Here is a 16089-nt window from a genome sequence, read left to right as displayed (position 1 = left end):
TGAAACTCCCCAAAGATTTTTGAGTTAATTATTTATAGGTGAGCTGCTGATTTATGTGAAATGCTGCAAAAAAAAAAAAAAAAAGACACAGATGAAGGGTCGTCTCTCAGGAAACATGTCCGACAAGCCAGTGTGTGTGAGTGATTTTGAGCACAGAGCTAAAACAATCTTACCCAAAGCAGTATTCGATTATTATTTCTCTGGAGCAGATCAGCAGGAATCATTAGTTGATAATGTAGCAGCTTTCAAAAGGTATGTAATGGTATAACGGTATACATGGACACAATCACAAAATTGTGCTTTTGAAGATCAAAAATAAGGATGATCTCTGATTAAGTGGAAAATCTTTTTTTTTTTCCGTTTGTATGCCTTTGTGAAAAAGTAAATACACATTTAGTAATTGTTTCTGAGATTTAATTATTTGTTCTTCAAGCTGGAAGCTGGAGTAGCTAAGACAAATGTACACAAAAATAATTTTCAGTTATAGTTCTTGGGTTGTAATAGGAGTAATTAGGAGTATTACTATACGTTGACTGTGCAGCCTGACTCTAAGAAATAATATTAAATGATTTATGAAGAATTTGGAATTCATTTGCTGTGGTTTGACACATTTGAGTCCACACCTCATAATTAAATTGACACACAGTAATAAATCTTAGCTGTGTGTGTGTGTGTGTGTGTGTGTGTGTGTGTGTGTGTGTGTGTGTGTGTGTGTTAAAAAAAAAAAAAAAGCTATCTGACTCACTTGAGTTGTGCAAGAAACGGGTAAAAACAACACTATTTAATAACGGGCCAATAACCTTGTGCGGTTTAAGAATTCATACAAGTTATAAGCTGGAAATCCAGTTACAGTGTATGCGTGCTACAATGCAAAACTTATTCTAATGGAGAGGCCATATAATCAATCAAACAAATACACTTCTGTCATGCTATGTAGTGAAAGAAGCTATTTCTGAAAGTGCTGTGCGTTGTTTTTCTGCATAAAACCCCTTTTTCCACTGTCGTTACCAAGACGAGTAAGACGCATGCTGTGGTGGAAGTTGTGACTAATCAAGCAGGAAATATAAACCATCACAACAAATGTTTGGAAAATTGGTTTCAGACACCAAGTTAATAACACAAGCCATATGTCAGTCCCTACTCAATCAACAAACGGCAGAAAAAAAGATAAACCAAACCATTACACAACCTTATTTTTTTCCTTATTCTTAATCTACGGTATGGACATGCAAGGTCAGAAAGGGGTCTTCTTTGCTTTAGCTTTCCCCACTGTTCTCTCCTGTGTGGGTAGTGTGATGCTCTTTACTGAGGAGAGGAAAATGTCCTAAAGCAATGTCAACAAAAACGAAAAGCCTGTCATTATGCAGATAAACCTTGTGCTACATTATTTATAGTATAATCAAGAACAAACCATTAAGCTCAGGGTTCAGGGAGTGATTATGGAAAGTTAAAGAAGCTGTAGTTAGTCAGCTCTAGCCAGATCACCCTGACTACATCAGCCATTAACAGTGACAGGCAACAATTAGGAGCTCCGTGGTGGTGCTCTATTTTTCACATTAATGTGTCTACTTAAAACAACTCGGCGAATTGGACCTGTGGCTCTAGAATATAGCTTTGTTCTTGCTTTATATAATGCTTATAACGTCACACATTGGAAAAAGGACCAGCAGATACCAAAGTGATGGGAAAGAAGATATACATACGGAATATTCCCAACTCTCTCCCAGTATTCCCTGGATAGGCCCTGCAACCAGCGTGACCCTGTCCCTGACCCTGAAGAGAAGAAAGGAGAAAGCGATGGGAAGAGAATAGAATGGAATGAGATGGATGAGAACAAACAGATGGAGATGAGAAGACAAGACAAGAAAATGGGAGGAGAAGAGAAAGAGATAAGAAGTGAATGAGAGGAGAAAAGCAAGATATGTGATGGGAAGAGAAGAGTCAAAAACAGAACAGTCAACTGAATCTAGAGAAGGAGATTAAAAAAAGAGAAGAGAAGGATATGAGATGAGTAGTGAATAAGACAAGAGAAGGAGATGAAACAAGGAGTTGAGAACAGAATGGGATGAGAGGAGATGAGAAAGAAAATAAGAGCAGGAGGGGAGAATGAGATAAGACAAGCAAAGGAGAAAAGAAAAGAAGACGACAGAAAAGGAGGGATGAGAAGAGAGTGGTCTGAGATTAGGGGAGAATGGAAGGCAAGAAGAAGAGAAGAAAGATATGAGAGGAGAGAAGTTGAAGACTCAGCTGGAACTAGTGTTTAAAAGATGGAGATAAAGCCTTTTCAATAGAGAGAAAAGTAGATGAAAGGATACACTGAATAAATAATACGGCAAACATAGATAGTGTGTATGTTTGCGCTGGTAGCTTTAGGGCTTGAGTAAACGTGAAAGGTTTGAAAAATGACCATATGAAAAGAAAAAGGAGGAATGACCTTAGGAGGGATCTGATTTAGTGCAAAGCAGGCAGCTTATGTACTGAAGGATGAATTACAGCGAGTCACTGATTAATGTCTCCCTGCCCCTTCATCATCAGAGTGTATTTCCTCCTTCCTGTTGTAGGTGGCGCTTGCTCCCACGTGTGCTTAAAGATGTGTCCAAGGTGGACATGTCTACAACTGTGCTGGGACAGAGTGTGAGCATGCCTGTGTGTGTAGCAGCCACTGCAATGCAGAAAATGGCTCACCCCGAAGGAGAGACTGCTACTGCCAGAGGTGAGACATGCAGCTAGAGGAAATTTCACACTGAGGTGATGGACTCCATACTGCAAATATTTAATACACCACATGGTGGAGCTCCAGGTCTGTGTGTCATGATGTTATAGCAGGAGCTTCACCTCTTCACCACATGAAATACAGGTCAATAGTTCACACACTGAACTCTCACAGCAAAGTCATAGCAGGTATATAACCTATATCCCCATATTCTCATGTTTCACTTACACAATAGTCACACCAACTTCATTTATGCTTATGCATATACACAGATACGCAATTTTTATGCACTTCATGTTATGCTTCTCGTGTGGAATTTTCACACGGAGTCCGTGTGTTTTTATTTTTCCTGTGTGGTTTTCCAACAGTTTATTTATTTCCAACGTTTCATTTGTTTTCATGTGATCGCACATTATTTACATGCTCTCACAGGTGTACTTGAGTGCACATTTTTCCACATACTTCCCACATATGATCATGTACTGCTCACATAATTACATGTGAAATATATCTGATTTTTTCATATGGGTTAATCTGTGTTGTGCTTCAAAGAATAATCTCATACTTACATCCAGTGTTCAAATTGCAGAGATGCTTAAGGGTGCTGGAACTCTTTTGTTCCAACCCAAAGCTTCCTAGTTAGAAAAAAATAGCAATTTATCTGGCAATAAAAATAATTCTAGAACGATGCAAAATAAATGTGGCTGAATCATGTATCAAGGATATAAAACGTACCAATAGCAAGAAGTCTTTTTCTTTCTTTCTTTCTTTCTTTCTTTCTTTTTTTTGCCATAGCCCTCTTAATCTACACAGCTGACTTAAAATCAGTGTATGCCAATATGCCAAGTGAGTAAAAGTATATCAAGTAAAAAAAATGCCAAATACTGCCTAAGCAGAGATGTCAGGGATAATGTTATTACAACTAATAGGACCCATAGACAGTTCTAAAGGCCAAGAGTGGGCATTACAGGTTATTAAGGAATATTTACACTGATCAGCCATAACATTAAAACCATTGACAGGTGACGTGAATAACACTGATTATCTCATTACAGTCGCACCTGTCAAGGGGTGGGGTATATTAAGCAGCAAGTGAACAGTCAGTTCACAAAGTTGATGTGTTTGAAGCAGGAGAAATGGGTAAGTGTATGGATCTGTGTGACTTTGACAAGGGCTAAATTGTGAGGACTAGATGACTGGGTCAGAGCATCTCCAAAACTTGTGGGGTGTTCCCAGTATGCAGAAGTTAGTACCTACCAAAAGTGGTCCAAGGAAGGACAACCAGTGAACAGCGACAGGGTCATGGGCACCCAAGGCTCATTAATGAGTGTCGGGAGCGAAGGCTAGCCAGTCTGGTCCGGTCCCACAGAAGAGCTACTGTAGAACAATTTGCTGAAAAAGTTCATGCTAGCTATGATAGAAAGGTGTCTGAACACACAGTGCATCACAGTTTGCTGCGTATGGGGCCGTGTAGCCATAGACCGGTCAGAATGCCCATGCTGACCCCTGTCCACCACCGAAAGCGCCTACAATGTGCATGTGAGCATCAGAACTGGACCATGGAGCAATGGAATATGGTGGCCCGGTCTGTTTAATCACATTTTTTTTCATGTGGATGGCTGGGTGCGTATGTGTTGCTTACCGGATCAGCGTACGTCACATTCAAAAAGGATTTTCTCACTATTAAAATGTTAACATAACTTGACCATTTTTGTCACTTGTTATACTGAAAGAACATCTGCAATAGATTACATTTAAAGGAATGCAAGTTTTTTCACTCCACTGTATGATCCAGTTCTCAAGTTTAAAAGTGTGACACTGCAAAGGATCATGCTCAGAAGCAATGTTTGAATAACAGGAGGTCAGATGCATCTCAACTTCCAGCTTTTTCACTTTGATTAATGGTTTCGTATATTTCCCACTATGCCGTTTGAATATGTGCTAATAGCGGCGCCAGTGGGAATTTGCCCCCGGTTCATCTCTACATAAAGAGACCAATTCAGCAATGAGATACGTACATGAGAGACAGATATCCTGGTTTCTCAGCTCCTCATCTGTACACTCTGCTCAAACACAATGGGTTCCAAAACCTCAACGTTCGTGCTAATATCGCCATCAATGCCACTTATCCTGTGTTGGGTTTCTCATTAGTATGACATTAAACATAGCTGGAAAATGGTGATTGAGAAAAGAAGCTCTTGGGCTTTCATTTTTAGGAGCTAACCCTTTGGTATTAAATTGATACGTGTGGTTTATAGTAGTCTATGTTTCATTACTATTGTTCCACAAAGTTTAGCAAAATAAGAGCTTTTTATTAATATTTTTCCTATAAAACTAACACATAACAATGTTTTTTTTTTGTCTCTTTCCTGTAGCTTGTTTGGCTGCTGGCACAGGTATGATGCTGAGCTCCTGGGCCACCTCCACCATAGAGGAAGTAGCAGAAGCAGCCCCGGCAAGTGTGCGCTGGATGCAGCTCTACATTTACAAAGACCGAGCCCTGACTCAGTCTCTGGTCAGGAGAGCTGAAGAAGCAGGGTATAAGGGTATCTTTGTCACAGTGGACACACCTTATCTTGGCAAGCGGCGTGATGACGTGCGCAATCGCTTCAAGCTGCCCTCTCATTTGAGGTAAACTTGGAGGCAGCTATGTGCAACATGTTAGTGTGCCATGTACAGGGTTTCACAACCTTTTGTGAACGTGGAAGTGCAGCCCTCACTGCAGGGCATACTGCACACAGTGCCAATCTACTGGTTAAAGGAATTTAGCAAATGGTGTCATACAATCTGTATCGTTGAGGGAAAAAAAAACCCTTCACAGTGTTGTTCTATGAACACAACTACAGAAATTATAGCAGGGTTCAAGTCAGCAGTTCTGCCAGTAAAATGAACACTGTAACTATACACTTGTTGTAGGATAATACGGTGGTGATTCCATGATTGGGATAACATTTATGTCCCACTGATATTATATTTACAAATACACTCACCGTCCACTTTAATAGGAACATCTTTACCCCTGCTCATTCAAGCATTTATCCAATCAAGCAAAATGCTTTTCCAATCTTTATTTGTCTAATTTCAGTCAGCCCGTGCCCACTGTAGCCTCCGATTCCTGTTCTTGGCTGACAGAAGATGTGGTCTTCTATGCTGTTGTAGTCCATCCACCTCAAGATTTGAAATGTGCATTCGGAGATGCTTTTCTTCTCACCATGGTTGTAATGAGTGGTTATTTGTCATCTCAAATGAGTCTATCCATCGTCCTTTGACCCTTTTTTTTTTTTGCACCATTCTATATAAACACTATAGACTGTCATGCATGAAAATCCGAGCAGACTGGCAGTTTCTGAAATACCCAAACCAGCTCATCTGGCACCAATAACAAAGTCACTGAGATCACATATTTTCTCCATTCTGATGATTGATGCGATCCGTACCTCAAGCTCTTGACCTCTATCTGCTTGGGTTTATGCATTGTTCTGTTACAATGTGATTGGCTTATTGGATAATTGCATGAATAAATAGGTATTTCTAATAAAGTGCTCAGTGAACGTACGTATAAGTGTAAAGTAAAAGACATTTTAAACATAAATAATTGTCCTTCACAACAACCTATATGCATATATAAATCAACTAAATCAGATAAATCAACTAAAACAATAAAACCGACAGCTTCTAATAAATCAGCATTTTACCTGTTCAAGCCTACTATAACCACAGTTTAATCATTCAAACATAATCATTCAAATGCTTCAAGAATCGTAATATACCCTCCCTCTCTCTCTCTCTCTCTCTCTCTCTCTCTCTCTCTCTCTCTCTCTCTCTCTATCTATCTATCTATATATATATATATATATATATATATATATATATATATATATATATATATATACTGTGTGTGTGTGTGTGTGTGTGTGTATATATATATGTATATATATGTATATGTATATATATATATGTATATATATATATATATATATATATATATATATATATATGTGTATATATATATATATATATATATATATATATATATATATATATATGAATCAGTTTAACATCTCATGCATGAAAAATCTGTTTCCATTCATTATAGGTTATGAAATGTGTACATTTTATTTCAAACACTTTGTTCAAACATTCAGTCAACCCTTCTGCCTCAACATTAATCTTTAAACACGAACTTTCATCTTCCTGAAGATCATGGGTTAAAAAATGGGTTTTAAGTTAATCATTAGAAAGCCCTTCAAGTCCTCGTGCCGTTAACATGGATAGCATCTTACCATATTTTGAGCATTTGGTAATATTATGCTAAAATCTCAACCATTTTACTGAGAGGGTTCAAGAGGAAAATGCAGCCAATGTCATCAAAGAAACATTGTAAAAGGAAATATTGTTGCCTTAGATCACATCATGAATGCATGTTTTCTTAGATTCAATGATGAAAAACGATTTTAAAAAGTTCCCTTAAGCGTTACAAGGGTTAAATGGTATCACAATCATGGAGTCACACACAAACTCTAAACCTTTTTTAGAAAACCACTTGCAGTTTATGCATGTCGGCAAGTATCTAATGAATAGCAAGTGTCTAATGCTGACATTCCTGTGAGATTTCTTGAAAAGCAAAACCCATCTGAATTTTGGCCCCACACAGACAGCTTTGTTTTCTCTTGAAAAACTGAACTGCAGTCACTAAACAGGCTTATGTATTTACGGAACAGAAACCTGGCTTCTAAAACCAGGGAAACTTTTTCCCCCTCACTTCTTACAGTAGATTAGCAAGTCGCTCATGGGGATTAATAGGAACTGGTTAATCTTTACTACCCCTCATTACATTAGGCGAAAGAAAACAGCCTGATGAAAGCAAAGGTTTCCTGTCCTGTACTGCTAGGTGAATTATTGCAATCCGAAAACTAAAATGAAGTTTGTGAATAGATCATATTTTTCTCGAGTTGTACTCCTTTTCCACTAGACATGACATGATACAGCCTTGTAGGATTTTTCTGAATTTTTTAAGGTGTAGCAGCACCATCAACAAGGTGCTATTGAGCAGCAGGGCTACCGGTTGGCTTAATTCCCAAACTGGCTTTTTAAACACTGACCAAAAACAACACTCTTCAAATTCGTGTGATTTAATTATTTTTTTTGCACTCTTTCTTTTTCAGGATGGCCAATTTTGAAACGCCTGATTTAGCGTTCTCATCAAAGCAGGGCTACGGGGAGGACAGCGGCCTGGCAGTGTATGTGGCTCAGGCCATAGATCCCACGTTGAAGTGGGAGGACATTGCTTGGCTAAAAAGAATCACTTCCTTGCCTGTGGTGGTTAAAGGAGTTCTGAGAGGTGAGTGCTCCAGCTGGGAGGAGTGATTAGAGCGTCTGCGCTCATCCGTCTGCGGCCTTTGGTCTCTGGAAACGAGCCACTAGGATACTGTCAAAGGGATTTGCATAATCCGATCAAAACGCAAATGATATGTGAGCTGCATGTCAGCAAGGGCATGTTAATTAAATACAATGTCTACCTTATTTCATGGTAGGTAAGATATGCAGTGAAGTTTGTAGCTCCTACACATAATGGCCTCCATATGGCTAAAACCGTTGTTATCTTGCTTCGGGATCAGCCTTTAACTTTCAGATCTTGCTGGGTCTGGAACTAAGATCATGATGGAGTTTGAAGGTTATGATGTGGAACTAGAGAAAGTACAGTCTTTATGGGAAATGACACCATCTTCAGTGGTCCATATACAGTACTCAGCACAGACACAAAAACTTTGATATTAAACAATCCCAGCTATGTTAACAATTTCCAAGGCAGCATGCAAGGAAGAATTAACAGTTCAGGGCAAAATATTATTACTTCCTTTAAATATGGCTATACCACAGCAGTGTTAAATACTCAAATCTGATTGGCCAGAAGGTGATTAATGTCTATAAAAGCAGTTTTAACAGTAGTGCCAGCTGTAATTCAAATCACAGTTTTATATAGTTCTTGTTCTAATAGATTATCATTTCCATAGTGATGGCTCACTCTCATGACCTTGTATGGTCAATGCGCCACATAATCTTATAATTAAAAAAAAAATTATAGTGTACGAATAGGGGCCTTGGTGGCTTGGTGGCTTAGTGCTTAGCACGTTTGCCTTGCATCTCCAGGGGTGGGGGTTTGATGCCCGGCTCCGCCCTTTGTGCACAGAGTTTGCATTTTTTCTTTGTGCTTTGGGGGTTTCCTCTGGGTACTCCGGCTTCCTCCCCCAGTCCAAAGACATGCTTTCAAATTGACCAAATTGGCTGATTTCCAAACTGACCGTAGTATGTGAATGGGTGTGTATATGATTGTGCCCTGCAATGGGTCGGCACCCCATCTGGGTGATCCCCCGCCTTGGTCCCCCAGTTCCCCAGGATAGGCTCCAGGCTCCCCAAGACCCTGTGTGGCGGTAGGAAAATGTAGGGACAATAATAATAATAATCAGATTAAAAAATGTGTTCTTACTTAACCAAGAAAATTTATATTTACATATAAATTTATCATAATTGATATGTTGAAACATCTTGTAAAGAGATGCTAATTTAACATTTGTGGATATCTGCATTTTGAAACAATAATCAACTTCAAGGTAAAAACAGTAACCATCACATCACATGAGGCCATTGAATATTTTCTTATAATAGCACACCTCATTGTGATTTATTCCTTACATATTAAGCAAAAAGAAATGTGTATGCTTTTTAATGCCATCTTGTTTATAATGACTCTGTGCTGCAGCACAAGATGCCAGAGAAGCTCTGAAATATGGTGTTGATGGGATACTTGTGTCAAACCATGGAGCAAGACAGCTTGATTGTGTTCCAGCCACCGTAAGTGCCTAGTGAAAGAGTAAACAGTGCTTATTCTTTAGAGATCCCCAAGCCACATGTCATCTCTTCAGTAAACAACTGTGGTCTGAAAATTACATCTCACTTAGTGTTTCCTGGGTGTTGGTTCTTTAAGGTGTGACACTGCAGCGTGACTAAAGGCTCTGATTGTAGGTATCACACAATTCCCATGCTGTATTTTTGACTACTGGCTATGTTATTGGTTTATTTCATCATAGCAACCTTCATACACTGTTTATTAAATGTCAAAAGGTTTATGGAAACTAGTCTTTTTTACTGCTCTGACATCTTTGTGGGTCATACTTTCTAGTATGTCAGGCAAAAATGAAACGCAAGTGAGAATAGTTTGAGCAAACCAAAATGTGCATACTAAATGTGCAACGAAATGTGCCTATGTGTGAGAGCAGATTGATGTCTTGCCTGAGGTCGTGGAGGCCGTAGGTGGTAGAGTTGAAGTTTATCTGGATGGAGGCGTACGCACGGGTACAGACGTGCTGAAGGCCCTGGCGCTGGGGGCAAAGGCTGTGTTTGTGGGAAGACCCATCCTGTGGGGCCTGGCCTGTGAGGTGAGGCAGAAACATGGCAACTAAAGCTTTAGTTTTGTCTCTCTCTTCCGCTTGAACTTAGGGAAACTCAGACCTATGACATTTTTAAAGCTCAACTTTAAAAATGTCATAGGTCTGAGCTTCCCTAAGAAGACACTTTTTTACTTCCCTAAAAAGACATACTTTTTTAAACTTGCATTCAACTGTAGATATCTACTTTTATTATTATTATTATTATTATTATTATTATTATTATTATTATTATTATTATTATTAACTTTTATAATTTTATTTTTTTTCTGTGTACTGCTTATTTTGAGTACAGTGCTTTGAGAAGCTGCTTTTAAAGGTGCTTTATAAAATAAAGTTTACTATTATTATTATTATTATTATTAGTAGTAGTAGTAGTAGTAGTAGTAGTAGTAGTAGTAGTTAATACAAATTTGATCACAAAAATGTCTTTTGCTGTTATTAGGGTGAGAAAGGTGTCAGCGATGTGCTCCAGTTGCTCCGAGAGGAACTTCACCTTGCATTAGCTCTTACAGGTACCTCTTTCCAGTTCAAACATACATGCATCCATAAAATAATTGTAAATAATAGCATGGTACAAGTAGATTTCTGTCATTTACTACATTATGATCAGTCGTTGGGACATGTTACATTTACTATTTCATTTTTAAATTGTTTGTGTTGTAATGCAAAAGGATGCAGATCTTTGGAGGAAATCAATAGGACCCTTTTGAGAAGATCTGAGCAAATCTCAAGGATCTGATGATCTGCATGGAGCTGTCATTAAAATGTCAGTATTCAGAAATTCTAGAATCATATACAATAAATTAAACAGATACCAAAAATTCATTAGAACATGTTATTTATATCATAAGCTATCATAATTGTATATAAATAAGCAAGAGATGTGAAGAAATATCATATCAATTTTTATTGACATACTAGGAGACATTCTTTGTCATACTTTCTTTCTTCATTTGTCTTGAGATACTATAAGCAACAGTAATATTGAAATTAATTTGGTCAGGTTATTATAGATAGTATTTTCTTGTTTTTAATCTAAATAAGGCTCTAAAATGTCATACTGTCCTTATTTCCTGACTATATTAAATGTGCTCATTCTGTTTCTTGTTTATTTGTTTATAAGTTTTTGTGTAACTGTCAGGGAAATTCATAGTATGTAGCCATCTCAGCCCTGTTGCTGCAGCATGTCTCTCATGAATATGTAAACTCCCTTGACTAGGCCCACAAGGCAAACGAGTTTGTATGAAGTTCAGGAAGGTCACCCAAACACTTTGGGATTTCTTTACTAGCTCTTTCCATGGCTAAGCCACCGCTTCTGAATGAAGCCATTATATGCGTGGCTCATACAGGAAAACAAACTTTGTCAGGACTCTGTTCATTAGCACCTAGCACTTTGTTTGAACCTCCTCCGTTTGCAGGGGCCACAGTGGGGAACGTTTCCCTCCTGCCGAAATCAAATGAAATGTACAGTTTATGAAGGAAGCTCAGGGGTTTTCCGCCACGAGACCGGGATAGGGATGAAACGAAAATCCTCCACGCCACATTGGACAAATTTAAGATGAGAATGTTTTTTGTTTTCTAACGCGAACATGACCTGCATGGAGTAGTGTGCCACCCGTTATTGTTTAGATATGTTTGGAGTGATATTTGACAAGGCTGTTGATTTTAACTGCAGGAGTGATGGTGTGATGGTTCAACTGAGGAAACACTGATCTTTTATCATGGCTGGCTATCATAAGTAATTATATTATACAGATAGTTGACGAATTGAAAGGAAAATACGGTGGCACTGTTATGCCGTAGGAGACATTTTGCTGGCATGATTTGAGTCCCCTTAAAGAGAAGCATCACTGGAAATCAATGCAGTGTACTGTATGTATTGCAAGTAGTGCAAGTTAATTTGACTGATCACCTTTATCCTATGGTAACATTTCTATCCTGAAGGGGAATGGTCTTTTCCAACATGACTCTGCCACATCCTCAAGGCATAAGAGCTCAGTGAATGTTTTGAGGAAGGTGAAAATGATGTAAATCATATGGTATGGCCTACACAGTCAGCAGATCACAACTCAATTGAACACCTATAAGAGATTTTGGAATGATATGTTAACGATCACTCTACCTCCATGATCAAAACACAATCTGAGGTATTTCTTTTGGAAGATATTGGTGTTCATCCATCCAGCACAGTTCAAAAGACTTCCATCCATCCATCCATCCATCCAATTTCCATACCGCTTATCCTACACAGGGTCACGGGGAGTCTGGATTCTATCCCAGGGAACTCGGGGTACAAGGCAGGGGACATCTAGGACAGCATGCCAACTCATCGCAGGGCACAATCTCACACACGCATTCACGCACTATGGACAATTTGGAAATGCAAATCAGCATACAACGCATGTATTTGGACTGGGGAAGGAAACCAGAGTACCTGGAGGAAATCCCAGAAGCACGGGGAGAACACACAAGCTCCGAGCACACAGGGTGGAGGTGGGACTCAAACATCCAACCTCGGAGGTGCGAGGCAAACGTGCTAACCAACCGGTCCCACAGTTTGTGTGTGTGTACATGTGTGTGTTTGTGTGCATAAAGTAGTGCTGTTGGCCACAAGCCCAGCACATATGGCTTTAGGTTTTTCCATAGTAAGGCCCAAAGAGCAAAACTGTATGGGACAGGGTGTGCCTTGTTGAGTTTTGCGGTCGTAGTGACAAGACACTGCCTCAGTCTCACAGCCGGCAGACCTACAGAGGCAAGAGTGCTGTTCCGCTTGTCACTCTGCACCTGTGTGTACTCCAGGTGCCCTTCTGCTCTCAGGCCACTGGATTCACAGCTGCAGTTCACTCCCACACTACAGAAGAGAGAGCTTTGGAAAAATCTCTACTTCCTTGAGCAAAGCACATATAACTGCCTGATAAATGTTTAGGACTCATTACAGCACATCCGCATGATAGTTGTGCATCATTTAGAAAACTCAGTTTATTCATTCAGAATGGAATGGAGACTCCAGGAGAGGGCAGTGTTTCACTTCTTAGCCTCCAAAGAGATCTTATGGCAATCAGATTCATGCTCTTTGTATACAACTTTGTACAGTGACCTTATCACATTTTCTGACGTTGAGGTCTTGAAAGAAAATCAACACCAGCTCGAGGAGCATCAAGGCATGTTTAGATGTGCTGAGCTACGAACATGACTCAGTTAGCATCTGGTGTATCAGATCTCACTCCTGATGGGAAAACAGTGCACTCAACAAACCTGGTCTAGGTGATGCAGCAAAATGTTAATGGCCTGGAAGACCATATCATTGTGTAAGTCATTTCCCCTCATTTTCTCCTCAGTAGTCACCAAGACAAGTAAAGTCCACTAAATCCTGACATTAACACTGGATTTATTGCACTTGATGCAAGCGGAAAATCAAAATGGCAAAATGTTAAGGCATACATACAGTTATGTTTTATGAGGCATGGAGGTGGAGGCAGATTTGTGTTTTGTGTCAGTAGGACTGTACGCTTTTTTTTTTTGTACTTTACCTCACAAAACATCTGCTCGCATTCTTTGTTTTGCTTTTCTATGTATAAGAACATGCAAGATTTTCAAAATGACTATTTAAGTTGTACCAGGTGAAGAAATATGATTACAGGGGAAACCAAATTTGATCCAGAGCAAAAGCACTCGGTGTCTTTTAGGCACTCAGTGACAATTGCTCTAAATTGTCCATTTATTTTTGTGCTGGGCCGGTGACAGTACATTTTCTGATATGGACCTCACAGCTGCAGCCAGTTAATAACAGCTCCATGTGCAACATTGTAGCAGTTCAAAAAAAAAGAGGGAGAGGGGAGCTCATTTGGTTTGAGAGAGAGAGGGAGAGAGAAAGAGGAAGAGAGGGAGAGAGAGAGAGAGAGAGAGAGAGAGAGAGAGAGAGAGAGAGAGAGAGAGAACATCTGTTGACATCAAAAATTGTAGAACCTTGGATTTTTTTTTCTTGCATTGTGGTATTTTACTACCACGTGTCCCAGTCCAACATCTGGCCCTGTTGTTTTATGAAACATTTCCCACAGATCGTTCTGTTTTGTTTGCCAATTCATGCACATTTAGAGCAAGATTTGGGGAGAGGGGGGAGAGAATCAATAAGACATGAAAGCAAGCAGATTTTATGTGGTCTATTACTCTTACATGTGCAGGTCTGTTTGATATCCATCTAAAATCTAATAACATCTAATATCTGTGCATGATCATGGCTAACACTATTTCTTCTTCTGGGCTTGGGATGTGGCCTGTGGTCAGCAGATGTTCGGCAACGATTTGCATTCCTGTTTGTTTCCCATTTACCAACAGATGTGCAGATGGTCGAAAAAATATAAGTGTGTGTGTGTGTGTGTGTGTGTGTGTGTGTGTGTGTGTGTGCGTCTGTCCGTCTGTCTGAGTAAGAATATGAGTGTCTTTTGCCAATTCAATCTGTCTGCCATTAGCTTAGCATCTGTCCATAATACAGGTGGAATGCTTTCATGCAGCACAATGTCGAGAGACAATTAAAATAGGTATATTTTGATCTGTTGCTATGTTCAAAATGTTCAAAAATCTCACAGGAGTTCCTACAAAAAAAATGTTGTAAACTGGAAGGAAACCAGATCCCACTTATACTTTAACTTGTAAGGATCTTTGTTATTATCAGCTATCTAAACTTTAGGAAATTAAGTGTGGCTTGGATTTCGCTCAAGATTTCAAGCAGGAAGAGGATAATTTAAGAACAAGGTGAAGTCATAACACACACACACACACACACACACACACACACACACACACACACACACACACACACACACATACACACATACACACACTACGTCTAAACAGTTGAGCAGCACATAATTGAGAAGACGAGTCATTCAGTCACCCCCACTGATACGGGCACATAAAATGTTTCACTAGCCGAGTTAATTTAACAGGCTATTATCAGGTTATGTTGGAAAATGACTGTGTGGCCTTAGTGAACGTCAACTGGAGGTGATGCAGTGAAAAGATAAAATCCACACCTATGACTGTGTTGGAATGGTTGAGTATGACCTATATGCTAGCTTGGGGCCATGACGCATACGACTATTACCTGAGTTATGGTTTGGCAGAGGTACTGTCGCTTCAGTGGAAAGCACACAACACGTATCCACAACAACAAACAACGCCGGGTGCGGACTGTCTGCAAGGAAAAACTGAGTAAAGTGTGTAGACATTGGCTCTACCACCATTCTGCATATAAACAAGGGAAGGTAAGCTGCAGGAAACCTAAAATCAGAGTGCAACTTTTTTTTTTGTGTGTGTGTCATTACAATTAGATATAGCCTTTACAGAGTAAGACTGTAGAGCAGTGATATCTAATAATTAGTTAGTTAGTTAGTTAAATGTTTATATATATATATATATATATATATATATATATATATATATATATATATATATATATATATATATATATATATATGAAAACTTGTCATTTAAAAAAACTTATTATTTTAAACTATATTTTATTCAAAAGTCTATATTGTTTAGATGTAGATTTATATAATATGTAGTCATTAGCTGTTGGCAAATATGTTTTGAAAATTTATTTATATACCTATTTAGCAATGAAAACATTCAGATTATTCCTGTTAAACCGAATTAAAATGATTTGCCAATGAAAATAAACAGTGACTTACTCAGGTTAACTAAAAAGAACCAGTGTGTGTATGTGTGTGTGTGTGTGTGTGAGAGAGAGAGAGAGAGAGAGAGAGAGAGAGAGAGAGAGAAAGAGAGAAGGACGACCTCCTTATTTGAGAGCCATTAAACTCAGAATGTCAGAAATTACAGTGGTCTTGCACCTGCACGCCAACCTTCAAAGTGGGACTCTGCCACATCCTTAGCTCAACAGCGTGACTGTGTCTTTCTTACGTA

General features: G+C 39.0%; 1 protein-coding gene across 1 annotated transcript; it reads left to right on the top strand.

Annotated features, from left to right (window-relative positions):
- The first annotated feature begins 71 nt into the window (after positions 1-71).
- On the top strand, positions 72-11261 carry hao1 (hydroxyacid oxidase (glycolate oxidase) 1). Its single transcript, XM_017476652.3, has 8 exons — positions 72-252; positions 2562-2713; positions 5089-5344; positions 7879-8054; positions 9474-9565; positions 9991-10149; positions 10604-10673; positions 10833-11261. The coding sequence occupies exons 1-8, from the start codon at positions 92-94 to the stop codon at positions 10898-10900; spliced, it is 1134 nt and encodes a 377-aa protein (XP_017332141.1). The 5' UTR covers positions 72-91; the 3' UTR covers positions 10901-11261.
- Positions 11262-16089: the final 4828 nt, after the last annotated feature.

The sequence above is a fragment of the Ictalurus punctatus genome, chromosome 9 (genome assembly GCF_001660625.3).
Source record: "Ictalurus punctatus breed USDA103 chromosome 9, Coco_2.0, whole genome shotgun sequence".
Taxonomy (NCBI): Eukaryota; Metazoa; Chordata; class Actinopteri; order Siluriformes; family Ictaluridae; genus Ictalurus; species Ictalurus punctatus.
The sequence above is the reverse complement of the archived record's forward strand: the minus strand, read 5'-3'. Positions and strand labels throughout refer to the sequence as shown.